The sequence below is a fragment of the Tachyglossus aculeatus genome, chromosome 11, assembly GCF_015852505.1.
Source record: "Tachyglossus aculeatus isolate mTacAcu1 chromosome 11, mTacAcu1.pri, whole genome shotgun sequence".
Lineage (NCBI taxonomy): Eukaryota > Metazoa > Chordata > Mammalia > Monotremata > Tachyglossidae > Tachyglossus > Tachyglossus aculeatus.
In genome coordinates, this window is record NC_052076.1 from 22,420,033 (window position 1) to 22,447,874 (window position 27,842).

The window sequence follows — 27,842 nt, forward strand, 5'->3', positions numbered from 1 at the left end:
CCAGCAGATTTCCACATTGAGTATGCACCTCATGTTAGTACCATTCAGAATACCAAATAGACCTTGCCCGGCCCAGAGAATCAATTTTTAAATTAGACCGACAGGTGGATAAGAGACAAACACAAAGAAATGCAGAGGGCTCAGAGGAGAGGGAGAGACGAGGTCATTTGAATAAGCAATTGCATCCTCTGATAGATCTCCTATATGGCCGATGGGGGAATCTCAAAATGGGCCGATTTGGGGGGATCTCAAAATGGAACATGGGGCAGGGAAACAAAGCAGGAAAGGCAGAAAAGAAGACTGAGAAAGAAAAAGTCAGGGAAATGGAAGACTGAAAGATGGAGATGGAAGAAAAGAGAGAGAGAAATATAAAGCAGAACAGAAGAAGAGAGGGGAATATAAAGCAGAACAGATTCCCCTATCTATAATTTAATGTCTGTCTCCCCCTGCAGACTGTAAGCTACCTTTTTTATGGTATCTGTTAAGTTCTTACTATATGTGCCAGGCACTGTACTAAGCACTGGGGTAGGAACAAGCTAATCAGGTCAGATTCAGTTTGGGTCCCACATAGGGGCTCACAGTCTTAACCCCCATTTTACAGATGAGGTAACTGAGGTCCAGAGCAGAGAAGTGAAGTCACTTGCCCAAGGTCACCCAGCAGCAAGTGGCAGAGCTGGAAATTGAACTCAGTTCCTTCTAACTCCCAGATCCATGCTGTATCCTTTAGGCCATGCTGCTTCTCCTTGTGGACAGGAATCACCGCTACCAACTCTATTGTATGGTACTCTCCTAAGCACTTAGTACAGTGTTCTGTACATAGTAAGCACTCAGTCAATACCATTGATTGTTTGATTGATTGGGGCAGAGAGAGAAGGAGGGGACAAAGAGGCAGAGGTGGGGGAAAACGATTGGGACAGAGAGAGGGAGAAGGAAGAGACAAAAGGAAACCCTACACAGACAACCACAGACTGAAGCACATCAGACACACCCACAAACATATACCAACCCACACAGACACATCCTCACAGAAAATCCTCTATTCCCCTCCGCTACCCAGACCCTATGGCCATAGCACTAATAATAACAATAGGTGTGATATTTGTTAAGTGCTTATGGTGTGCCAGGCACTGTACTAAATGCTGGGGTGGATAAAAGCAAATCGGGTTGGACATAGCCCCTGCCCCCCATGGGGCTTACAGTCTCACTCCCCATTTTACAGATGAGGTAACTGAGGCCCAGAGAAGCAAAGCGACTTGCCTAAAGTCACCCAGCAGATAAGTGGCAGAGCCAGGATTAGGACCCATGACCTTCTGACTCCCATTCCCCTGGAGCTCAACAGTGGGGGTCTCTCAGGGATGGTCCAGGCAGCATCAGCCACAGACCAGCAGCCTACAAGGCTACCCAGCTGCCCCGCTACTTTCTGGCCAGTAAATGAACACTTCTGGCACGGCTGGAAACCAGGCATCTGGTTCACCCGAAAGCCCCATCATGGCCTGGAAGGGCCAGTTCAGCAGAGGTGGCAATGCCAGCTACTATCACCTTCTCTCGTACACTTCCAAGCACTTAATACAGTGCTCTGCACATAGTAAGTCCAATAAATACCACTGATGGATCGATTCTCTTCTTATCCCAGGGTGGTGGCAGCAGCAGCCTGTGCTACTGGTCATTTTAATGATAATTGTGTGTTGTTAAGTTATTTCTATGCACCGGGTACTGTACTAAGTGCTGGGGTAGGTACAGTATATGCAGATCAGACACAGTTCTTATCCCACATGGGCTCATAGACTAAATAGGAGGAAGAGCATTATTGAATCCCCATTGTACAGATGAGGCTCAGAGAGGTTAAATGATGCATCCAACTCAGCAGCCAAGTGTCAGAGTAGTGATTAGAACCCAGGTCCTCTGAACCCCAGGCCCATGCTCTATCCACTGGGCCATACTGGTACTACTGCCCTTACTGCCATGGCTGAGGGGCACACCTCCTGCCACCCTGTCCAATGGCTGGACTCTTAATGGGCTTCACCAGGACCCTCCAAAATGAGACTGACCCATCTGATGCAGGATGTCTGCTCACCCTCTCTGGGAATCTGTCCAGATAACAACGTCCTGCTTAAGGTGTTTTGGTGATTTTGTGCTCTTCCCCTCCTCCCAAAGCCAGCCTCTCTGGACCTTGAGGAATGCCATGAGCCCCCAGGGGTGCTGGTGGAGAACGAAGAGAGCGATGAAGGCAACTGGCCGATAAAGCCTAAAATGGGCTCTGTGAGCTGATCTCATGCTTCCCAGACTCATCTCTGAGGTGAAAGACTTGTACCCACGCGGCCCTGAAACAGATAACTTTGTTGCTAGGGTGCTGCCCTTGCGAATGTTGGCTAGGTGCCCAGTGTTGATTTTTGTCCCTGGCACTTTCGGGTCAAAAACAGATTATTTCCAGAAAAAAAAATCCTTTCCCAAAATATGCCTGCTTATTGCAGACATCAAGCGGTTTAAGATAAACGTCCTGGAAGGGTAAGACCCAAGGCGGAGGCTTGTGGTTTGGACAGAGCAAACCTGCTCCAGTGGGGAAGGGATCAGACGTCCGCTCTTTTCAAGACTCAATTTGGACATCTAAGTGGCCAAGATGGGATGAGGGGGAAGACCGGGAGACAGGGGTGGGAGGTGGAGGGGGAACACAGAGGGCTTAAGCAGCAGGAAAGAACCCAAGAGAGGTAAATTTGTGAATTTTCTGCATAATGAAAGGCACCTTGCTGGTTCAGGCTAGACTCTTTTTTTTAAAAATGGTATTTGTTAAATACTTACTATGTGCCAGGCACTGTTCTAAGCACTGGGGTAGATACAAGCTAATCAGATTAGACACATGTCTAATATGGACCTTAAGATCACAGTCTTAATCCCCATTTTAAAGATGAAGCAACTGAAGCACAGAGTAAATGAAATAACTTGCCCAAGGTCACCCAGCAGACAGTGGCAGAGCTGGGATTACAGCCCAGAGCCTCTGACCATGTTGCTTCTTCTCTCCCCCTCACTTCCCACCCCCACCACTGGACTCCCCTATCCTGCCCTGTTGATGTTGGAAGCAACCTGATAAATGCCGAAGAGAGGATGTCTGCTCATTAAATTCCAAGGTGGGAATACTTGAACATGGGAAATATCAAAGAGGAAATACTTAGAGATGGGAAATACCAAAGTGGGAATATATAGATTTGGGAAATACCAAAGAGGAAATACTTGGATATGGGAAATACCAAAGTGGGAAGACCTGGATATGGGAAATACCAAGGTGGGTTTATGTTCTGAAGAATTTTGACACAGGACTGAGGGTCCATTTTCATGACTTTTCATTGTCATTAGATTGATTGGGTTTCTTTTTGGGAAGAAGACAAATGGAAGGATTTAAAAACAGGGAAACTGCCAATCAATCAATCAATCAATTTATTAAGCGCTTACTGTGTGCAGAGCACTGTACTAAGTGCTTGGGAAGTACAAGTTGGCAACATATAGAGACGGTCCCTACCCAACAGTGGGCTCACACACACAGAACAAAGCCAATATCTTTGTTCACCAAATACATGGTGATACCAAATGAGTTGGAAAGAAGAAATGGCAGAGCTAAGTTCTTTTCGGCCCCCTCACCCTAGCCTCCCCAGGCAATATTAGAAATGTGCATTCAGTTGATATAAGAATCTTTCTGGGTGAGATGGGATCAAGTTCCTGCAAGTAGAGATTCGTTGTTTTATGGTATTTGTTAAGTGCTTCCTCTGTGCCAGGAGCTGTTCTAAGCACTGAGGTAGATATAAGGTAATCAGGTTAGACACAGTCCATTAGGTTGGACACTGAGATAGGCAACAATTCAGTGTTGCTCCGCTGAGGCTGTGCCGAGGAATTCTAGAGCCAGACTGGAAAGAACCTCCAAAGATTATAGCTGGCCTGGGATGAGGTCTCAGACCTGCAAGGAGTAGGGTGAAGATGAGTGCTCCAGTAGCAGGCCTGGCTGGTGAGATGGACAGAGCCTGGCTGTGCCTCCAGAGATGCTCTGTAATTCCCTCAGATGTCCTGGTGAGAGGTCCTCACCTCGGGACCAGTCAAACCATCTGAGCCCAGGGGGGCTGAGACTTTACTGGGGTCATCCCCGGCATGGCCTGTGGACCAGATTCTTGATGGAGTCTGAGCTCTAAACTCAAAAGAAAATATTCTGAAAACACTCTAATAGCAAGGCTGTCAAAAATGATGGCCTTGTAATTTTCTTAACAGTGTCCTAATGCCATCCCAACTCTTAATCTAAAGGTTGGGGCACTGGCAACTTGGCATTTTTGAATACAATTCAACCCAAAGAAATCCAGAATGCTACCTTCAGCTGCTACCAACAAGGTATCTGTGTGTTTTTGTTTCTGTTTTCCAGAAAGATCACAACTTCCAGGGTGCCTCCTGACTGGGCTAGGAGTCTGCCTACCTGACAGCTTTTCATAGCCCCTTTGTCCTAGGAACCTAGTGTCTAGGTTCAGGGGTGCCGGGCTGCCCCAAGGCCCCCCAGGGCAGGAGCCAATAAAGAAATCATCATCATCAATCGCATTTATTGAGTGCTTACTATGTGCAGAGCACTGTACTAAGCGCTTGGGAAGTACAAATTGGCAACATATAGAGACAGTCCCTACCCAACAGTGGGCTCACAGTCTAAAAGGGGGAGACAGAGAACAAAACCAAACATACTAACAAAATAAAATAAATAGAATAGATATGTACAAATAAAATAAATAAATAAATAGAGTAATAAATATGTACAAACATATATACATATATACAGGTGCTGTGGGGAAGGGAAGGAGGTAAGATGGGGGGATGGAGAGGGGGGCGAGGGGGAGAGGAAGGAAGGGGCTCAGTCTGGGAAGGCCTCCTGGAGGAGGTGAGCTCTCAGCAGGGCCTTGAAGGGAGGAAGAGAGCTAGCTTGGCGGATGGGCAGAGGGAGGGCATTCCAGGCCCGGGGGATGACGTGGGCCAGGGGTCGATGGCGGGACAGGCGAGAGCGAGGTATGGTGAGGAGATTAGCGGCGGAGGAGCGGAGGGTGCGGGGTGGGCTGTAGAAGGAGAGAAGGGAGGTGAGGTAGAAGGGATGCGCAGATTGATTGGTAGCCACTGGAGATTTTTGAGGAGGGGAGTAATATGCCCAGAGTGTTTCTGGACAAAGATAATCCGGGCAGCAGCATGAAGTATGGATTGAACTGGGGAGAGACACGAGGATGGGAGATCAGAGAGAAGGCTGATGAAGTAGTCCAGACGGGAAAGGATGAGAGCTTGAATGAGCAGGGTAGCGGTTGGGATGGAGAGGAAAGGGCGGATCTTGGCAATGTTGTGGAGCTGAGACCGGCAGGTTTTGGTCACGGCTTGGATGTGAGGGGTGATTCCAGCCCTGGGATCTGCAAAAATGTAACATGGCTGGCAGTTGTTATAATAATAATATAATAATAATGGCATTTATTAAGCGCTTTCTATGTGCCAAGCACTGTTCTAAGCGCTGGAGCTGATACAAGGTAAACAGGTTGTCCCATATGGGACTCACAGTCTTAATCCCCATTTTCCAGATGAGGTAACTGAGGCCCAGAGAAGTTAAGTGACTTTCCCAAAGTCACACAGCTGACAAGTGGTGGAGCCAGGATTAGAACCCATGTCCTCTGACTCCCAAGCCCAGACTCTTTCCACTGAGCCATGCTGCTTCTCTCCCAAGGCAAAATGAGTCCTAGCAGGGTAAGGCTGCCAAAGAGACTGGCTTATTTCTGTGACTGCAATCAATCCATCCATCCATCCATCAATCAATCAAAGGTATTTATTAAGTGCTTACTGGAGGTGGACCAATCAGTCAATCAATCAGTTGTATTAACTGAGCAGTTACTGTGTGCAAAGCACTGTACTAAGTGCCTGGGAGAGTATAATACAGCAGAATTGGTAGATATGATCCCTTCCCACAAGGAGCTTACAGTCTAATTTCTGCACCACCTATGCACTGTGTACAGACTCTTGTTGCACTTATGTTCTTATTTTACACACCCCATTGCTTAAGCCCTACCTCGTGTACCTATTCTTTTCCCCCCTTCCTGTCTTAACACTTCTTAGTATGCTTCAAGCGGTTAGTACAGTGCTCTGCACACAGTAAGCGCTCAATAAATGAATGAATGTCTTCAGATTATTTCAGTGTCTGTCTCTCCAGCTAGATTGTAAACTCCTTGAGGGCAGGATTCATGTCTACAAGTTCTATCAAACTTTCCAAGCACTAATTACAGTGCTCTGCACACAGCAGGCACTCAGTAAATACCGTTGATTGATTCTTGCATAACATGATCCCTGCTAACATAGCTTGGTGTCTAAATTAGATTTTCCCCATATAGATTTGGGTTAAGGAGGAAAATCCTTTAAACAAAATACTGGTCCTGTCAGGCACAGCAACTGATTTTGGACTGATCTTGTGGAACGCTTCTATAATTTTTTAAGCAGTGGGAAACAACAGACCAGGTTTGTTTTCCTGTCCAATATTTATAGTTGGAATGGTGATTTTCTTTTAAAAGGTATTTGTTAAGTGCTTACTATGTGCCAGGCACTGTACTAAGCACTGGGGTAGATAGAAACTGATCATGTTGGACAGAGTCTATGTCCCACTTGGGGCTCACCATCTTTATCCCCCATTTTAGAGATGAGGAAATTAAAGCACAGAGAAATGATTTGCCCAGGGTAAAACAGCAGACAAGTATGGACCTGGAATTAGAACTCAGGTCATCTGACCCAGGCGCCTGCTCTATCCACTAGGCCAAGCTACTTCTTAAACCATGTTTGCTGTTCAGTATGATCCTGTAACCAAACCCAATCCCAAATGTGGTGGAACACACCATTCTGATTGAGCCCCCAATCAGATCCGAGAATTTCTGCTGTTGGAGTCATAATTTAGGTTGGGCCAACACAGTGCAAGGTGAAGATGAGAATTATCTAGTTACTTTATTCCATGTGGGCAACTCAGCTAGAATAATGCAGGACCCAGAATGAATCTTCAGTCAATCGATCAAATTTACTGAGAGCTTACTGTCAAAGTATACTAAGAACATGAGAGAACGTGAAATAACGGAGAGAATGAGCTTAGAATATAGAAGGGGAGACAGACATTAATTTAGTAAATAAATTATGGATATGTACATAAGTGCTGTGGGGCTGGGAAGGTGGATGAATAAGGGGTGCAAATCCAAGTGTAAGGGTGACACAGAAGGAAGTGGGAGAAGAGGAAAAGAAGGCCTAGTCAGGGAAAGATCTCTCGGAGGAGATGTGCTTTGAATAAGGTTTTGAATCGGGAGAGTGAATATATTGGATTCTCTACGTGGCTCGAGAGAACTAGATAATTTGGTTCCCCGTTTATCTTGGCACGGATGGCACGGCTACACCAGGGCTACGTCTACTCAAATTTCACGCTAGATTCTGCTTCAGCTGCATAACCACAAGCACATCCAGGTCTATTTTGGTATATCTGTTTTTTGGTACACACTGAAGACTGACCCAGGATGTTATTATTGGATCTGATATGGAGATGTCACAAGCTGGAACCCCACCCAGCCCTCGCGGCTCCAGGAGATTTAAGGCAACTCTGGCCACTAGCAATTTACAGGAGGAGACTTCCTCTCTGTCTTCACACCCACGTGCCAGTCCGGGAAACACTCTTGTGTCACCTTCCCTATCGAGAATAAAAAAGCTGGAAATCGCATCTTAAAATGGAAACGCCAGACAAGGAATGTGGTGCTTGAGTCTAAGCCCGCAGAACCCTCAGCCCTGGTGAACTGCTGCCAGGGTAACTAGTGAGGTGTGCTGTGCTGCCCCTTTCCACTCCAGCCTGGAGTTGGGAGTTCCGGCACAGTGAGAAGCAGCACTGGGAGGAACATAAGACTGGGAGCCAGGTGACCTGGGTTCTAATCTCAGCTCTGACAACTTGATTGCTGTGTGACCACACACAAGTCACTTAACTTCTCTGTGCCTTCAGTTTCCTCTACTGTAAAATGGGGATTCAATACCTGTTCTCCTTCCGGTTTCAACTGTGAGTCCCATGTGGGACAGGGACTGTGCCCAACCTGATTAACTTGTGTCTAGCCTGGATCTTAGAACTGTGCTTGACACATAGTAAGCACATAATAATAATAATAATAATAATAATAACAATAACAATTATTATTATTATTATTATTATTTTAATCTGCCACTTGCCTGCTTTGTGCCCTTGGGCAAGTCACTTCATTTCTCTGAGTCTCAATTTCCTCATCGGTAAAATGTGGATTCAGTGCCTGTTCTCCATCCCTCTAAGATTGTGAGCCCCATGTCAGATGGGGATTGGGTCTGAGCTGATTTTGTATCCATCACAGTGCTTGGCACCTAGAAAATGCTCAACAAATACCACAGTTCTTAGTATTGCTGTCGATGGGAGTAAGGAGTGGAACCGCTGCTCTTCCAACCAACTCCCTTCTGGCTCTCAAGCCTCCAGGGTCCAGACAACACAAGACATTTAGCCACCTCCCCTGCCCTGTTCTGCCCTACGGGGAGGTGTGGCGAGGACTGCTTGCAGAACTCTTGCCCAGGACGCCTGTCCCCACAGCCACAGCCCTGATGAGTGGTTCCAATAACTCTAAATCTAATCTAGAGACTGTTCTGAAAATACGATCCCTCTCTCATCATGCAGCAGACACTCACAGCCTTTGGAAACACTGGAACATGAAGCCTGACCTAATGGGTAGAGCACGGGCCTAGGAGTTAGAAGGACCTGGGTTTCAATCCCTGCCCTGACGCTTGTCTGCTGTGTGACCTTGGGCAAGTCACTTCATTTCTCTGGGCCCCAGTTACCTCATGTGTAAAATGGAGATTAAGATTGTGAGCTCCATGTGGGACATGGACTCTGTACAACCTGTTGATCTCGTATCTACCCCTGCGCTTTACTACAGTGCCTGGCACGTAATAAGTGCTTAACAGATACCAAAGAAAATGGTCACGCACCGTGCCAGGCACACATTGTGATGGAATAGTGTCATATGTATGACTGTAAACTCATTGTGGGCTGGGAATGAGTCTACCAACTCTGTTGAATTGTGTACTCCCAAGTGCTTAGTCCAGTGCTCTTGTACACATAAGTGCTCAATAAATACCTGTGGTAACAATGATGATGAGGATGACAAGCACCATTCTGTGGGTGTCTGTCCAAGTCCAACCACACCTAGATTCCAGTAGGGCTTTTTTTTCTCACTGGGCCACAGTTGGGGGGTGGCTGCTCTGCTGTACATCCATCAGCGAGAACCAACATCTGCCACCCTGCACTTAGGATCACTAAATTTGGGAATTCCATCCAGGGTCTGATTGGGGCCGCTTTGCTGTACATCCATCAACAAGGACCAACATCTGCCACCCTTCATTTAGGATTACTAAATTTGGGAGTTATGTCCAGGGTCCTATTGAGAATTCTGGGGAGGCTGTGATGGAACCAAATTGCCAAACTAAACAAGATTAAAGCTTGGATTTAATTAGTAACGCCGATGGGAAATGATCCTAACAGAGAATACCAAAGGCCAGGTTTGCAAGGTAAATTTCATAGTCCTTGAGGTCAAGGAAAAACTGAGGATCTGATTAACAACTTAGGGCTGTGTGTTATCTGAGACCTTTTCAGGGGAAAAAGCTGCGAGATAGGGTTTAGTCCAAAATAACCCCAATCAATCAATCGAACGATGGTATTCTGTTTAGCGCTTACTGTGTGCAGAGAACTGTACTAAGTGCAATTCAATTGGAAGAGACAATCCCTGCCCACAAAGAGTTTACAGACTAGACAGAGAAATTAAGATAATGACTTTAGCTTCCTTTGTATCCAGGGACAGCTTGGGAAAAGAAAAATACATTACCACATGAAGATCACATCTGCTTTGGTCTCAGAGCAGCAGGAAGATAATCCCGCATAGCAAACTGCCTCACTTTCCTTCCCTCAGCTCTCAGGAGAGCTTGACTCCACCCCTATGGACTTGGAGATTTTTCCCTATTGGTCGAGAGGCCAGGCCCCTCCAAGAATATTCCAAATGACCTGGGGGTTGAAGAGGACGGAGTCCTGGAGACTTACTCTCTAACAGGGGATCCCCTGACTCCCCTGCTTGCCGTTACAGAGAAGGCTAACGTCACTCCTGAGCTATGGAACTTGGAGGCAGGAGCCAGGGCTGGGGAGGCTGGGGGTGCTTTTTAAAAGAAAAATACCAGAAATAAAAGGCATCGGGGCCATATCTGTGTCCAGATAGGGCCAGATCAGCTGAAAACTGGCTAAATGGCTATCCTAATAATGATGGAGTGCATACAACGTCTCTGTCCTTTCAGAGGATTCTCTCGTGCCAAGAAACAGAGTAGAGAATTCAGGTCTACGACTCACCTTCAGAGGGAGGCCTTGGCTGTGAATACCCCAGCTCTCTCTATCCAATTATGCAAATCAAGCCAGGCCTTGAAGGGAAATTGGTCAGGCCTAAGAGAAATTTCTCTGGGGACATTTCAAATGGATCATGCAATCCATCCCAGAGTGCGGCCGTGATTTAAATCCCTACTGCTTCTTGCCATGACATGGGTCATCCCTAATACTGTACAAGGACAAAAAGGAGGGACAGGTGGGAGGAATCTGAGCCTTTGGGGTAAAAGTGCTTTGTACGGTGCTCTGCTCACAGTAAGGGTTCACGAAATATGGTATGGTTGATTGATTGATTGACTGATTGATTACTTGATCCCTCACCCATGACCTGCCTCTGGCCTGGAACTCCCTCCCTTTTCATATCTGACAGACCACCACTCTCTCCACGGTCAAAGCCTTATCCAAATCACTAACAGGCCTTCCTCCACTAAGCCCTCATTTCCCCTACTCCTTCTCCCTTCTATGACACTCTTGCACTTGGATTTGTACCATTTATTCACTCCACCCTTAGCCCCACAGAACTTACGTGTGTATCCATAATTTATTTATTTATTTATATTAATGTCTGTCTCTCCCCTTAGACTGGAGGCTTCTTGTGAGCAAGGAACATTTCTACCAAATCTTCTGTGGTATACTCTCCCAAGCACTTAGTAAGGTGCTGTGCACACAGTAAGCCCTCAGTAAGTATGATTGATTGATGGAAAAGGACATTTCTCAAACCTGTCTGCAAAGCAAGAGCTGTCATTGAAAAAATACCTGGAAGGCAGTGGCTTCCCTGAGTAGGTCTGGCCAGATTCGATCCCTGACAGAGGCAGCCCAGGGGCTTAATAGTGGGGTCAAGGCAGCTTGACTCCAGTGCAAATAGGGGGCCCTTTCAGACTTAAATGTGTAAAAGATCAGTAGCACTTAAAGGAGCGACTCTTACTTTCTTTGGCAATGTTCCTGGCATGAAACAATGGCCCAAACCTTGTAAGTTGATCATGAAAAGTGTGTAATTTTGGAGACAGGAACAATGTCTCTGCCTCTGAAAATATTATATTCTGCTATCTCTCAACATTTAGTTTTCCTCAAAGCATTTGCTTTCCTCTGTCTGAAGAGGAGACCATGACCCTGTAGCAGCTTTCTGTTCCACTGAGAGCTCAGTCACACAGTGCAGCTAAAATACCTGTCTGCTAGGTGGCATGCCTGAAATACAGGGTCTCTCATGACTGTGGGATGAACAAAGGCTGGGTCTCGAATCTTGTTTGGAAAGTTGGTCTCGATTCTTCTCAACATGTTCTCTTTTGTGTTCTTGCCGTCTTAGGCAAGCCTAAAAAAAAAAAACAACAACAATGATCAATCGATCAGTGGGATTCATTGAATGTTTACTCTGTGCTGAGCACTGTGCTAGGTGCTTGGGAGAGAACAATAGAGTTGATAGGCATGTTTTGTTCCCACAAAGAACTCACAGTCTGACGCACATTACAGTGTGCCAACATTCAAGTAGATGCTGGAGAAATTCAACCCAAGCTAGAAGTCATAGTCTGTAACCTTGAGGACTCCACGGCCTAAAATGAAGGGAAGACATTAAATGCATGAAGAAAGCCCAATTTTCAAAAACTGCCCAAGTCTAAAAGAACATGGTAATGGCAAATAAGGTACCTCCAAGAAACAGCTCAAGCAGTTAACATCCTTCCCAGGACTTCAAGGCTTCCAATGCTTACATTGACATTCTCAACAGTTTTTTTTTTATGGTATTTGTTAAGCGCTTACTTATGTGCTAGGGGAGATACAAGCTAATCAGGTCCCTGTCCCACCTGGGGATCACAGTCTTAATCCCCATAATAATAATAATGAGGGAGACCCTAAGTACTACACCTGCACATGTCAGAAACATCTCTTCTATAGAGAAGTAGCGTGGCATAGTGGAAAGGGCATGGGCTTGGGAGTCAGAGGTCGTGGATTCTAATCTCGGCTCTGCCACTGATCAGCTGTGTGACTTTGGGCAAGTCACTTGACTTCTCTGTGCCTCAGTTACCTCATCTGTAAAATGGGGATTAAGACTGTGAGCCCCACGTGGGACAACCTGATTACCTTGTATCTACCCCAGTGCTTAAAACAGTGCTCAGCACATAGTAAGTGCTTAACAAATGCTATTATTATTACTATTATCAGACTGTAAGCCCCTGGTGGGCAGAAATCGTGTCTACCAACTCTTTTGTACTGCACTCTCCCAAGAGGTTAGTACTGGGATCTGTGCACAGAAAACAATAAATAGCACTGATCAATCAATCAGTCAATCAATGGTATTTATTGAGCATTTACAGTACACTGAGCCCTGTACTAAGCACTTGGCACAGTACAGTAGAACAGAGTTGGTAGACACATGCCCTTCTCACAACGAGCTTGGATTGATTGGTTCCCCTGGACAAGTTAATTTTTATTTTGTTTTGTTGTTTTTTTATGGCATTTGTTAAGCGCTTACTATGTACCAGATAGTGTACTAAGCACTGGGATATATGCAAGCGAATCAGTTTGGACATAGTCCATGTCCCACAGGGGGTTCACATGTGGTTGCCTGGAAGGTGTGCAGAAGCCAGTAAGCCCAAGCCTGGTCAATCAATCAATCCATCGTATTTATTGAGCGCTTACTGAGCACAGAGCACTGTACTAAGTGCTTGGGGGACTACAATACAACAGAGTTGGTAGACACATCCCCTTCCCACAATGAGCTTATGGTCTAGAGGACTGTGGCCAAATAAGCTTTGGGCTGATACCTACACAGATTTGGAACATAGAATACTCTAACTCTAAATAAGAAGTCCTTAGAAATGCAATCCATATTTGTTCATTTTCTATTTTTAAGGCTGTCTTGTTCTGTGCTTTATCTGGAGCCTTAAGGTGACAGACTGAGAGAAAGAAATGTGAAGTCAATGGATAGAGAAAGGCACCATGACAACTCTCTTAAAGTGTGCATTGCCACGGCTGCAGCTGCAAAAGAATCAGGTATCCCAAACAATTGAATAGCGATGTGGCTTTATAGCGATGCGGCTTTCCAAAAACCAGATTGGTGACCTGGTTCTAGGTTCATTGGCTATTCGAGCAGCAGACAGGCTAAAACTAGGGAACAAGCATCAGTATGGAGCCTGTATCCCACCACTGGTACAAGGTTTGAGGGACTCCATCTACAGCCTGTTCAAAGGTAAAATACTAATGTACCAGGGTGCTGATGAAGCCCATTATCACTTCAAAACGGTGGCAGGGCTGGAAACTTGTCAAACAAGAGCCCACTGTGGAATGTGAGCACTTAACTCTGTTGTATTGTCCTCTCCCAAGTGCTCTGCACATGGTAAGTGCTTAATAAATACAATTGGTTGATTGAATCCAAGAAGTCTATAGGTACCTTCTAGCAGTGGTGACTGTCTGCCCTACTATCTTTCTAGAAGAGATTAGACAATATTTTCACTTTTATCTTTCTGTAGCTATGGTTAGTAATCATGTGGTCATACACAAGTGATGGATGTTTGCTATTTGCCCTTGTTATTCTTTCACGTAAAATACGTAAGCCACCTTATGGGTAAGTTGATATTGGTGGCATTATTAAAGTTCATCATGCTGAAATTATTAAGAAAAAAGGGAGAAAGCAAGGTCTTCATTTCTATGATTAAAAAAAAAACCTTGGCAAACTGTGGTTTAAGGGGAAGGAGAGAAATTTGAGAACAGAACCAATTTGAAGGCATTTTGGTAACCCAGCCACACACTTCACTCCTCTAATGCTAACCTTCTCAAAATACCTCTAGCTCATCTATTTCACCGCAGACCTCTTGCCCACGTCCTGCCTCTGGCCTGGAATGCCTTCCCTCCTCATATCCAACAGACACTGATTCCCCCTCCATTCAAAGCCTTATTGAAGGCACATCTCCTCCCAGAGGCCTTTCCTGACTAAGCCCTCCTTTCCTCTTCTCCCACTTCCTTCTGCATCACCCTGACTTGCTCTCTTTATTCATCCACCTTCTCAGCCCCACGGCACTTATGTACACATCTGTAATTTATTTATTTGTATTAATGTCTGCGTCTCCCTCTGGAATGTAAGCTCATTGTGGGCAAGGAATGTAAGTGCTGTACTGCTAGGCCATACTCTCCCAAGCGCTTAGTATAGTGCTCTGCTCAGTAAATATGATTGACCGACTGGGGCACCTCTGGATTCCTAGGTCACGAAATGCCCTGAGCTAGTCAACCATTATGGACCAGGAAATCTCCTCAGAGAGGGCTGTGAGACACCTTCTCCCTGTCCCAAATGCCATAATTACCCAGTCTGGCCAGGTAGATGCTGAATCTGGGTAACTTCAGAATAGTTGTCTAAACCTCTCATTTAGGGAGACTTTGTATCTTAGGATGTTGATAAGCCAGGCTATTGTGGAACTAATCTAGAGGGGTATGGCGACAGTGGGGAAGGAGAAAGGAGCCAGGATGGGCAGTGGGCATAGCAGAAGAGGAGGCAAAGAGCTGGCAGAGGGAGGTTTGTGGGAGGAGAGGCAGGAGGATTACTTAGAGACTTGGTCTCCTCCCCCACTCACCTACTGTCCCGGAAATTCTCCCTGGGCCGCTCCTTCCCCAGCCCTTCTGCTGCTCTCTGTTGGATTGTGCTCTCCCAAGTGCTTAGTACAATGCTCTGCACATGATAAGTGCTCAATAAATATGATTGATTGATTTATAGATAGATAGGCAGGGCACATATTAATTGGCCAGAAACTCCTGACATGTATCAGGAGTTTATGATGACCAACCAATGGCTTGGCTGCTTTAAATAGCTGATGTCAGCCCGCTTTCCCCAGACCTCACTGCTGTTACAAATACTACTTACTAAAGCAGGCCATATTTTCCCTTTGAAGAGAAGGGAAAGTTCAGGAACACGTGGTTAGGTGTGGCAAAAGTATTGTAAACGCATGTGGATCTCAGGCTCTTTTCAAATGTGAGAGGCTAAAGCTTAAAGTTCGTCATGGCAGGTCACCTCCATTTGTCTTTCCAAATGCCTGTGGCCATCATCCCGATATCCAGAGGCTGGACTCACATGGTGGCATATAGCAGAGGGAAGGATTAGGCAGTCACCCAAAAACAAGACCCCCTCCCAAAGACGAGCCTGAGCCCTGGGTCCAGGGTGTCAAATCTGCATTGAGCTGAAGCAGTCATTTCCCACATCTACTATCACTACCACCCAGGCAGAAATGACCTTGGTGGGCTGCCCCAAAATTGGTCAGTTGAATTGGGGCCACTGTCAGCGCTGACCCGTCCAGGGCTACATGGGAGTTGACATTGGCAGCAGAAGATGGTCAAAGACAGGAGTCACCCAAGTTGGTGAATTCCCTCTTTTCTTTCATCCCTTTTTCTTCTCTTCTTATCCCAAACCACCTCTTTACTTCCTTTTCCTACACCTTTCCTTTTCTCATTTCTTCTATTCTCCCCTCTCTCTGCCCTTCTCCTCACCCTCTTCTCTCTTTCTCTGTCCTCCATTGCTCCCAACCACTCCTAGGCCTGCTCTCTATCCTATCTAAGGTAAGTAGATGGAATTTATTACCACAGGATATTGAGTAGGCCAAAATGGTCAGCAGGTTCAAAAAGGGTTTGGGCAATTCTTGGAAAGTCGTCCATAGCAGATTACTCAAGGCCAAGTTAGGGATGTAGAGAGTAAAAGTTAAAGGATGTTAGATTGTGCATCTCTAAATACTAGAATAGATGTCCAGGAGAGAAACTATCGTGTTTTTCCTCCAAGTATCTTATTGCCACAATTGGAGGCAGGATAATGGGCTGGATGGACCGTTGATCTGAAGCAGTATGGCGTTTCTGGGTGTCTTATGACCAGAATTCTGGTCTCCTTATGTGTTGGTACGTTATGACAGCCTACCGATCAATCCATAAGTGGTATTTATCAAGAGCAAAGAGCGCCATTTCAGGCACTTTGCCTCCCACGCTCCCCTTCGGAAAAGAAGCTTTCAAAATTACAAAAGGAAAGAAGGAAACACAATGTCTTGCTTGAGGCTATGTACCTGGTACTCGGAGTCCATTTTGTGCTGCATGTCTCGGAGACACTGGGCTTCGCTGACGAACTTCTGCCTGTCTTTTGCTTCGTACATCATGGTAATTAAACCCCAAGCTGTGAACAAAGGAAAAATGAATGTCCTGAAAGGTGGTTTTTTTTTCACTTGCTCCCAGGACTTTACCCTATTTATATTTGCTGTTTTTCCCTCCGTGTGCCCAATCACTATTGTTCAGACAGTTCAGATGCTCTTTTCTAAAAAAGGGGCTATTTGTGTCAGCACTGGTTCCCTTCCAGGCTCACCTTACCGCCTATAAATAGTGCAAGGCCAGCCAGCAACTAGCATTAATGAGCTTGTCCTAATCATTACAAGAGAAACAATCTGATCGTTTGATATTGAATACAGCCTCCCTTTAAAAGAAAGAAATCTAGGAACTTAGATAATGTACCCTTACCTAGAATTTGCGCCCAAAATAGCTAGAGAATACATTACATTTAGCTACTAGGTGCAAAAGTTCAAATGACACATACCTGGCAGATATGTGAGCCCACTGTTGGGTAGGGACTGTCTCTATGTGTTGCCAATTTGTACTTCCCAAGCGCTTAGTACAGTGCTCTGCACATAGTAAGCGCTCAATAAATACGATTGATTGATTGATTGATTGATGTGTCTCCAACTTTTTCCAGGCAAGATAATGTCTTTGCAGGAACAAATTGTTACTTTAGTTTTGCAGTTTTCCATCCTGGGGTCATCACTTATGAATACAATTTTTAGCGGCAGCCTCCAAATAGACAGTGGCCCTGAGCTACCACAAAATGGGGCTCAATCTCTCTGTGATGCTGGTCATTATGGGAAATCAAAGCCTGGACTAGAGTGGAATGATTAAGGGTTCCAGACCTTCTTTTTCCTCCTGTCTCAGCTTAGGGCACTCTTTTTCCCCACTCACAAGAAGCTGAGTGCAGGAGTGGTACCACGGTTTCGCAGTTTATCTTACAGATTCTCTGGTGACCCCTCACAAGGCCCCAATTCTCCAGGAAAGATGGTGGGACCCCTCACAAGGCCCCAATTCTCCAAGAAAGATGGTGGCTGCACACTCGGTAATGTAAAATCTCCACACTCGATAATGTTTTAGCTCTTTCCCCTGCTTTCTGGTCATACCCTCCCCACTTCCGTACTTTTGAACTTCCAGCCCCCCAAGGCTTGTGCCCACTGACAGCTTCGTCTAAATGAGATGGGGGAGTGAGAAGGGAGTACATGTGACATCGCCCACGCTATGCCAGGCACACAACATGACGGGATGGTGCCTGTGTGCATTTTGCCAAGGTACACAGACTCTGTGTGATTCTGGCCTGTGGGGTGGGTGTTGCCAGGCTCTCCAATTTCCTCTGGAATCTTTATCAATCAATCTTATTGATTGAGTGCCTACTATGTGCAGACCACTGTACTAAACGTTTGGGAGAGTACAAGGCAACTGAATTAGCAGTCATGTTCCCTCTCCATAATGAGTTTACAATCTACAGACCTTTGCGTTCCTCTCTCAGGTCACGGAACACCTCACTCATATTGGATTTTATTTTTGTAGTTCTTAAGAGCTTACTGTGAGCCAGGTACTATACAAAGTACTGGGGTAGACACGAGTTTATAAACTCTCAGTCTCACACAGGGTTTACAGTCTTAATCCCCATTTTACAGATGAGGAACTTGAGGCTCAGAGAAGTGAAGTGTCTTCTCCAAGGTCACACAGCAGGCAAATGGTGGAGCTGGCACTTAGAACTCAGGCCCATGCTCTACCCATTAGGCCACTCCACTTCTCATGTTGCTTGCTGACACCAACGTCACACTCTCCACCAAGTGCCACTCCCAACCACCTTTGGAACTCCTGTTTGCCATTTTGATCTGCAGTCCTCCGCTATATTTCATTTTGGGTTTGCTGCTCTCTGGGTCATGAGGCTTCGTGAGGGCTTTCTATTCCCTTCTTTCTCCTAACTGGAATCATATAGTTTTGCCTCCCCTGTGAAATTGTAAGGTCCCTGAGGGCATAATGTATCTCTCTTGTACTCTCCCAGATGTTTAGTTAATACTGTTGGTTGAGTGATTACTGAACTTAAATAGAATATGTAAGTGTAGGGTAGACACAGCCTAGGCTGCACTGTTCTACTCTGGATGCCGATTCAAAACAATGCCAGGGATGCTAAAGAGATGCCCATACCTGCTCCCCAGTTTCTAATAATAATAATAATAATGATCGGGCTATTTATTTGGTGCTTACTATGCTCCGAGCACTGTGCCTAGCCCTGGGATAGATCCAAGATCGTCAGATCGGAGACAGTCCCTGTCCCACATGGGACTTTCTAAAACTCAGTCTTTTCTGTTCATGACTTTTCTGCACTGCTGAGGTAAAAAAATATCCCAGCTAGTGTGGAAAACCCTCATTAGTGAATGGTGGTTTTCACAGCCTGGCTAGTTGTCCAAAGTCCTGGAGAATTGGAATGGTTCTTGGGCTGCTCATCCATGCCCAGAGTCACCTAATAATTTGTGGTTTGAGCTAAAATTATATATTCTATTCTGGCCATTAGTTTTCAGCCACTTAAAACATGTAGAACTAAAATTTTGAAAACAAAAATTTTACACTACAGAAAATTTCTTGGTTTGACCTCCTCCCTTGCCACTATCAATCATAAGGTATAATTTGGGGGATAATTGGAGAAACGACTTCAGGGAAAACAATATGACTTCATGAAAAAGACATGTTTTTTAACTTTTTTTAAAAAAATAGTATTTGTTAAGTTCTTACTATATGTCAAGCACTGTACTAAGCACTGGGGTAGGTACAAGCTAATCAGGTGGGACACAGTTCCTGTCCCATATAAGTCTCACAGTCTTAATCCCCTGTTTATAGATGAGGTAACTGAGACACAGAGAAGTTAGGTGGTGTGCCCAAGGCTACACAGCAGACATGTGGCTGAGCCAGATTTAGAACCCAGGACCTTCTGACCCCCTAGGCCCATTCCACCGTCTTTTAGACTATTTAATTAATAGCAATAATAATAATGATGGCATTTATTAAGCACTTACTATGTGCAAAGCACTGTTCTAAGAACTGGGGAGGTTACAAGGTGATCAGGTTGTCCCACAGGGGGCTGACAGTCTTAATCCCCATTTTACAGTTGGGGTAACTGAGACACAGAGAAGTTAAGTGACTTGCCCAAAGTCAAACAGCTGGCAATTGGCGGAGCCGGGATTTGAACCCATGACCTCTGACTCCAAAGCCCGGGCTCTTTCCACTGAGCCACGCTGCTTCTCTAATTGCACAAAAATATTTTTATTTCAAATAACTAAGTGATGCCAAAACCTAAAACTTCAAAATTAGCATTTAAATCATTCCCAGAGAGGAGAATGTGTACTCTTCAGTTGGAAAAACAAGCAAAGAATTGGAAATATCATTAACACTTGATACTGCCATTCTGAATCAGCAGAGCAGACCTTTTTCTTAGCTATGGAAGGCAATTCTAATCACTATGTGATTCAATTCCTAGCTTGGGCATTGCAGGAGATGTGCTACATAAAATCTGGATAACCGTTTGTCCTGCTCTGAGCTCCTTGAGGGATGTGTTCATTAGGCAGGGACTACCCTGATGAGATTTTGTTCAAAATTCCTGAATCCTTAATACATGTCAAAAACAATCACTGCTTCAAAAAACTCAACCCCATCCGTTATTAAACCAGTGTGCTAGTTCTCCCAATGTTCCCTGCCCAAAGAAAATACTGAGCTGCATAAATTAAGCAGACGGGCCATGGAAATATGCTGGGATTGGAGGAATTCTGGTTGGCAGCACTTCTAGTAGGTGCTCCAGAAAAGCAACCATTCTTCTCTTTAAAAATAAAAAGGAGAAAGGTTGTAAATGTACGGAAACAAGATGATTTTAATTAAATTCCACAAGACAACGCAATGCTAAGGTCAGGAGTCCCATAGGTCTAGAGTTATACAGTTACGCAAATGCATACTAACCCCTGTCTTTCCACAAGTTTAGTGTGACCCTCTGATATTGCTGTAGAGTTATTTTTGTCCAGTTTCTTCCTGAAAATCTTGTACAGTGCCTGTTGAGGTCAACATGAAGAGGCGGGGTTCTCAACAACAGAATGAAACCACTTATCCAGACCCCTTTGTAGATACTGCATCGTCTGCCTAGCTTCTTCAGGTATTGTTTATAAAATTCATTATCCTCACATGTGCCTGTTCGGAGAATGTGTATTCTCTTTTAGGCTATTTCCACATTTCTTCAAATTTTGCAACGGTAACTGTATGCCTCTCCCACAGTATCTATTAACCTTGAGGAAGAGAATGCATTTCACAGGAGATTCAAAATAAGCCAAGGGAGGTTGATAGGGATAGGGGGTGAGGGTGGGGGTGTGAGTCCGGGGAAGCGATGACACTGAGAGGAACAGATAAAAGGAATTGAAAGTTGAATGCAGATACTGTTGGGAGAGGTTTTAACAGAAAGTCAAATAGTCTAAGGAAGCAGCAAACAATTTTCTACTATTACTCTTATTACTACTAGTACTATTACTACTACTACCACCACATTCATTCATTCATTCATTCATTCAATCGTATTTATTGAGCGCTTACTGTGTGCAGAGCACTGTACTAAGCGCTTGGGAAGTACAAGTTGGCAACATATAGAGACGGTCCATACTCCTCACTCTTGGCTTCAAGGCTCTCCATCACCTCGCCCCCTCCTACCTCACCTCCCTTCTTTCCTTCTACAGCCCAGCCCGCACCCTCCGCTCCTCTGCCGACGCTAACCTCCTCACTTTGCCTCGTTCTCGCCCGTCCCGCCGTCGACCCCCAGCCCCCGTCCTCCCCCTGGCCTGGAATGCCCTCCCTCCACACACCCACCAAGCTAGCTCTCTTCCTCCCTTCAAAGTCCTACTGAGAGCTCATCTCCTCCAGGAGGCCTTCCCAGACTGAGCCCCCTCTTTCCTCTCCCCCTCCCCCACCCCCCCCCCACCCTACCTCCTTTCCCTCTCCACAGCACCTGTATATATGTTCATACAGATTTATTACTCTATTTATTTTACTTGTACATATTTACTATTCTATTTATTTTGTTAATGATGGGCATCTAGCTTTACTTCTATTTATTCTGATGACTTGACACCTGTCCACAGTTTTGTTTTATTGTCTGTCTCCCCCTTCTAGACTGTGAGCCCGTTGTTGCGTAGGGACTGTCTCTATATTCATTCATTCAATCGTATTTATTGAGTGCTTACTGTGTGCAGAGCACTGTACTAAGCGCTTATATGTTGCCAACTTGTACTTCTCAAGCACTTAGTACAGTGCTCTGTACACAGTAAGTGCTCAATAAATACGATTGAATGAATGAATGAATGAATGAATGAATGGGTTCACAGTTTAAATCCTAGATTAAAGCCCAGGGCCTTCTGACTCCCAGTCCCATGTTCAAAATGCACTTTTCTCATATGTTATTTATTTATATTAATGTCTGTCCCCCTGTCTAGACTATTAGCTCATTGCTTAGAGAAGCAACTTGGCTCAGTGGCAAGAGCCTGGCCTTGGGAGTCAGAGGTCATGGGTTCTAATCCCAGCTGTGCCACTTGTCAGCTGTGTGACTTTGGGCAAGTCACTTCGCTTCTCTGTGCCTCACTTCCCTCATCTGCAAAATGGGGATGAAGACTGTGAGCCCCACATGGGACTACCTAATCACCTTGTAACTGCCCCCCAGCGCTTAGAACAGTGCTTTGCACATAATAAGCACTTAACAAATACCATCATTTATTTTTATTTTATTCACTGTGGGCAGGGAATGTCTACCAACTCTGTTCCACTATACTCTTCCAAGTGTTCAGTACAGTGCTCTCTCTACACAAAGTAAGTGCTCAGTAAATACCACTGATTGATTTTAATGGTTTTCCACATCGATCAGTCCATGGTTTTCTTTATCTGCATCTATTCTTTGGATATTTTAAAAGCCACTTTTATAACTACGTTTTTAAAATGATAATTTAAAAATTTTTGTACCTCTAGATGAAAGTATGCAATATAGAATGGAGATTTTCTCCCTAGTGTGAATGCAGAGGGAATGTGATAATCTGGTAGAAATGCCACCTTTAGAGATTAAGAACCTGTCACTGGAAATGAACTAAGACAGAGAATGTAAGCGTTCCCATGGAAATATGTTAATTGTCTCCAAAGAAGAGAGACTAGAACTTAGAATTTAACTGGGCTTAATTACAAAGCTTATACAGAAAAACACCCTTTGCCAGCTAAACCAAATTAGACTTTAATACCACAGTATCAAAAAGAGCGTCATGTCACAAACCATGATATAAATTTTAAAAGTTAGGGGAAAAACATTATTTGAATTGTTATTAAGCTATTCACAATAAGCTTCCTAATCGAGTACTTCAAAATCACTGACAAAAAAAACCTTTGTCTCCCACAAAATTTCCATGACATAGTGTTTTTATTTACTAACAAGTGAGCTTCTAGCAGGACAGAATAATTTCTTATATTAGTAGCTTTTTCCTGTTAATGCTCCAAAAGCCTAAATAAAACCTCCAAACCCTAAGAAAAGAGCAAATTAGACATATCTCAAGGCTCATGAACCACTCCCACCCAGACAAGTGTCACTCACGCAAATTCATGATTCACCAAAAATTTGAATAATTTACTCAATATGAACAATAAATTAAACTGGCATGGAAATGTAGTCATAATAAGATGATATTTAAATCAGTGATCTCAGGCCCATTGTCTGACTCCGCCAAAAGGCCATTTTAAGTCATTAAAAGTTTTTTCTTGAGCAAAGACCTTAGGATTGTAAAACCTAGTACTAAATGTAGTTGAAATTGGAGTTTTTGGAATAGCGATTCGGTATTCTCTTTCTACTCCTCCTCACCTTTCAACTGTTTCTCAATTTAAAATCCACTTACTGTGGTGTGCCCGACTCTTTCTAGTCTCTGATGATATGGCACTAGGTTAAATTAGTTCTTCCGAAGTGGATCTACTTCATTCTAAATAAGAAAGGGAAGAGGGGAAAGGGAAGGAGGGAGGGAGAGAGAGGGAAGAGGAGAAGTTAGTGGGGAACCTCGACTGAAAGCAGGAGCATGTGATTTTTTTCCCATCCTCCGAATTCTGTCTCTCTGTGAATTTGCAATAATGAATATTCTAAGCTCTCTGTGACATATGTTAAGTGAATGTGGTACTTCTGGGCTCTAGATTCAAAAAAGGGCCTGTCTCTCTGGGCCTGGAGCATTTCTCTAAAGTAAGGAATGCAGGGTAAGGATTGAATACTGAGAAGCAGCATGGCCTAGTGGGTGGAGCACAGATCTGTCAGTCAGAAGGACCTGGGTTCTAATCCCTGTTCCGTCACTTGACCGCTGTATCACTGCCAAATTACTTCACTTCTCTGTGGCTCAATTACCTCAACTGTAAAATGGGGATTAAGACTGCAAGCCCCATGTAGGACATGGTCTGTGTCCAGCCTATGTTGAATCTATCCCAGCACTTAGTACAGTGCCTGGCACCTAGTAAGCACTTAACAAATACCAAACAAAAATACTGAAAACAGAAGCAAAGGGGTGCCCTCTCATCTTATGATGAACTGAAATAAAAATGCTATTAAAATGCTTTAAGCAGGAAAAGGCCCGTGGGAATAGGTGGGGATTTAAAACCCTTAATGGATAAAAAGCCTCCTATGAAATAAAATTTATAAGGGTACTTTAAAGCACAGAAGGCTACATTGAAATATAGAAGGCTATATTTGTATGATCAAATTTCAAAATCAGCTGGTTTTCCACCACAAATGAATACTTAACTACATTAACAAATGTGACAGAAAGGATATTTGAAATGTCAGTTTCTTCAGCATTTTTCTTTCTCATCTTGCGTTGGTAGCTAAAATATTCCCGTACCGTCATGTGGGGTACAATTTTCATGCCTCTCTCTCTCCACCATTATTTCAAACCTCCTGAATGTAGAATTTCTATGACTTCAAACGGAATCGTACTACATACCAAGGAGTTACACATCAAGCTGTGGAAGGGAAGAAGAATAGGGTCAATTGACTTTGTCAATAGAGTATTTTTTTAAAATGGAGAAAAATAAATATTTGCAATTGTTACAAGGATCTGGGAATGATAAGAATTTGGTGCTGACTTCTACAGCTTCCTCAACTGTAAAATGGGGATTAAATACCTGTTTTCCCACCTACTTAGTGCCGTGCTGGATGGGCAATGGGTCTGACCTAATTAACTTGTACCTACCACAGTGCTTAGAACAGTGTTTGGCACATAGTAAGCACTTAACAATAAATAGAATTATAGATATATATATACACAAGTAAGTTCCACCTGAAGCCCAGGTAGTCCAGTGCTCTGTACACAGTAAGCGCTCAATAAATATGATTGAGTGAATGAATGAATGAACCACAGCCTGGCTGGAGAATTTGTCCGTTGTAGCAGGGGGAAAGAGGAGCCATTGAAAGTGCAGAGTGGCCTACTGGGTAGAGCACGGGCCTGGAGTCAGAAGGACCTAGGTGCTAATCCCGGCTCCACCACATGCCCGCCGAGTGACCTTGGGTAAGTCACTTCCCTTTTCTGGGCCTCAGTTCCTTCCTCTGTCAAATGGGGATTAAAACTGGGAGCCTATGTGGGACCAACCTGAGGAGCTTGGATCTACCCCAGCACTTAGTATAGTGCCCTATGCATAGTAAGTGCTTAGCAGACACCCTTAAAAGAGTGCTTAGTACAGAGCTTTGCACACAGTAAGCACTCAAATACCATTGATTTATTTTTAAGAATGTATTATGTGCAAAGCCTGAACTAAGCACAGGGAAAGGATACACAGGTGAATCCCCCCATCCCTCTCCCTTCTAGATTGTGAGCCCGTTGTTGGGTAGGGACCGTCTCTATATGTTGCCGATTTGTACTTCCCAAGCGCTTAGTACAGTGCTCTGCACACAGTAAGCGCTCAATAAATACGATTGAATGAATGAACGAAATACCATAAAAATGGGTGGGGACTCAGAGACAGGTAGCTAGTGCATCGGGATATGTCGGTTATCAATTGTGATGCACTTGGAAGAAGAAAAAGCATTTAGCAAATCAATCAATCAATTGGATTTGTTATACACCCACTATGTGCTACTAATCGATCTAATCACTTAGGAGAGTATGGTAGAATTAGTCGTCACAATCTCCATCCTCAAAGAGCTTGAATCTAGCAGGTAAAGCATACGCTGAAATAATTTACAAACAGGAGGAAGAGAAAAAGGGGCCATGTGAGTGAGTGTTAAGGAATAGGAAATATATATATATATATATATATATATATATATATATATATACACACATATATAATACAGAAGTGCTATGGGTGGTTGTGAATACACAAGCGTGTGGTTGACACAGAAGGAAAGGACTATTGAAAGAGATGAGATTTCAGAAGGGCTATCAAGATGCAATTTTTGTGGCTGTGGTTATTAAAAGTAACAAGAACGATAGAATGTTCAGAAAAATACCGTGCCCAGAGGAACTGTCAGTGGAAGGAGAGCAACACATTTCCAGAAGAGAAACTATATAAAATCGTATCCCCCTCTAGACTGTAGGCTCGTTTTGGACAGAGAACGCATTATATTGTACTCTCCCAAGCTCTTAATAAAGTGCTTGGCACATGGTAAGCGCTCTGTAAATACCATTGATTAAAATTAGATTCACTGAATTTGTGGGAAATCAAAATGCACACGTGGAGGAGCAAATCCTCAGAAACACGGTGACAAAGAAGACGGAGAAGACGGAAGGGAGGAGAAAGCTACAGGAAGGAGGAAGATTTCACCACTTCTAATTATACTTTATAGCTCCAACTGCTATTTCAGCCCAACCCTGCCAGCTAAGGCCCACCCCCACCCCCACTGCCAATTTGTGTAAATTTCTCTACACTCAATTACTTCCTCATATCTTTCATTTATTCTCTCTAGCACTCTCCCAAGAGATTAGTATAGTCCTTTGCATATGGTAGATGCTCAGTAAATACTTTCTATTGCTCGATTCTGAGGAGCGGTCAAGGGGAAGGAAACGATGTCCATGGCTGAGCCTTGCCAGCAAAGGCTAGTTACATGAGGGTGAAGCGTACTTTTTTGGCCTGAATTGTTGGTTAACTTTGCTGGAATAAACCTGGTCCAAATTGGAAGAGGTTCTTTCCCAATCCTACCAGTGGAGTTGCTGGGGAGGATGAACCAACTGAGTCAAGTCAATGGGTCCCAGTGGGGTGGGGGCTAGCCTGGTGGAAGCCAGTCGCTAACAGGGTGTGACACCTGGACGACCTGAGGGGCAGCAGGGTTGGGGAGATGCGGAGGTGGCCTTGAAGCCTGGGCAGGGTTTAGGGACAACTGCAGGACCACCTTAGGCTGGGGCTTCAACCTCAGACGGCTGGAGGTGAGGGGGAGCTGGCAAGAGAAGGCGTGAGAATTCCGGGGAAGGGGATGCTTACATCAGTCAGCTCAGAAATCTGTCCCTTTCCCTCTCCTTCCTCTTCCTCACCTGGAAAATCAGCCTGGTCTAGTGACGAGAAATCCAGAGGCCTAGTGGAAAGAGTCCCGGACTGGGGGCCTGGAGGCCTGGGTGCTGATCCCAGCTCTTGCTTGCTGTGTGACCTTGGGCAAGCCATTTGGCTGCTCTGTGCCTCGGGTTCCTCATCGGTAAAACGGGACTAAAATAGCTGCTCTCTTTCCCTCTTTGACCGTCTGATCCGATGGTACTGCATGTAGCACCGTGTCTGGCACATAATAACAAATATCTCAATTATTTATTACCTCCTCCTCCCCGCTGCAACGGGCTGTTGTGGCTATTGCTGCTGCTGCTGCTGTTCTTGCTCTTCCTCCTCCTCCTCCTCCTCCTCGGGCTTTCACAGCGAGGGAGGCTGGCGTCCTCCGGTTTCCCTGGCAACCGTGCCTCCCGGCGCCGGTGCGCAGCCGCAGCCGCAGTCCCCGTTGCCTCCTGTGGGAGGCGCCGGGGAGCTGGGCGCGGCCGGCGGAGCCCGGTTGGACGGGAGAGAGGACGGTTGCCCCGTTGCCATGGCAACCTCGGAGCGGGTAGGGCGGGATGGAGATGGGAGTCTGGCTTGGGCTGGAGACTCGTTGTGGGCGGGGAATGTGCCGCCAACTCTCTTACCATCAATCGTATTTATTGAGCGCTTACTATGTGCAGAGCACTGTACTAAGCGCTTGGGAAGTACAAATTGGCAACATAAAGAGACAGTCCCTACCCAACAGTGGGCTTACAGTCTTATATTGTCCTCTCCCAAGAGCTGAGTACAGTGCCCCGCACACAGTAAGCGCTCAATAAATATGACATTGACTGACGGGGCT

The 27,842-nt window shown here is 44.9% G+C and overlaps 1 protein-coding gene across 7 annotated transcripts in view; it reads right to left on the reverse strand.

Moving 5' to 3' along the window:
- Positions 1 to 27,506, reverse strand: part of MARCHF10 (membrane associated ring-CH-type finger 10) — a 96,467-nt gene extending 68,961 nt beyond the window's left edge. For 2 of the 7 annotated variants that reach the window (XM_038754180.1, XM_038754174.1), the window contains exons 1-4: positions 27,288 to 27,506; positions 23,410 to 23,490; positions 16,462 to 16,568; positions 11,604 to 11,747 (exon numbers count right to left, since the gene is read on the reverse strand). In XM_038754180.1, the coding sequence (XP_038610108.1) occupies positions 11,604 to 11,747; positions 16,462 to 16,551 (234 nt within the window). In that variant the 5' untranslated portion in view covers positions 16,552 to 16,568; positions 23,410 to 23,490; positions 27,288 to 27,506. Of the gene's footprint in view, positions 1 to 11,603; positions 11,748 to 16,461; positions 16,569 to 20,461; positions 20,551 to 23,375; positions 23,491 to 24,390; positions 24,455 to 27,287 lie in introns of those variants that run through there. The other 5 variants (XM_038754177.1, XM_038754178.1, XM_038754176.1 and 2 more) reach the window with 5 other exon arrangements.
- Between the last annotated feature and the right edge of the window lie 336 nt (positions 27,507 to 27,842).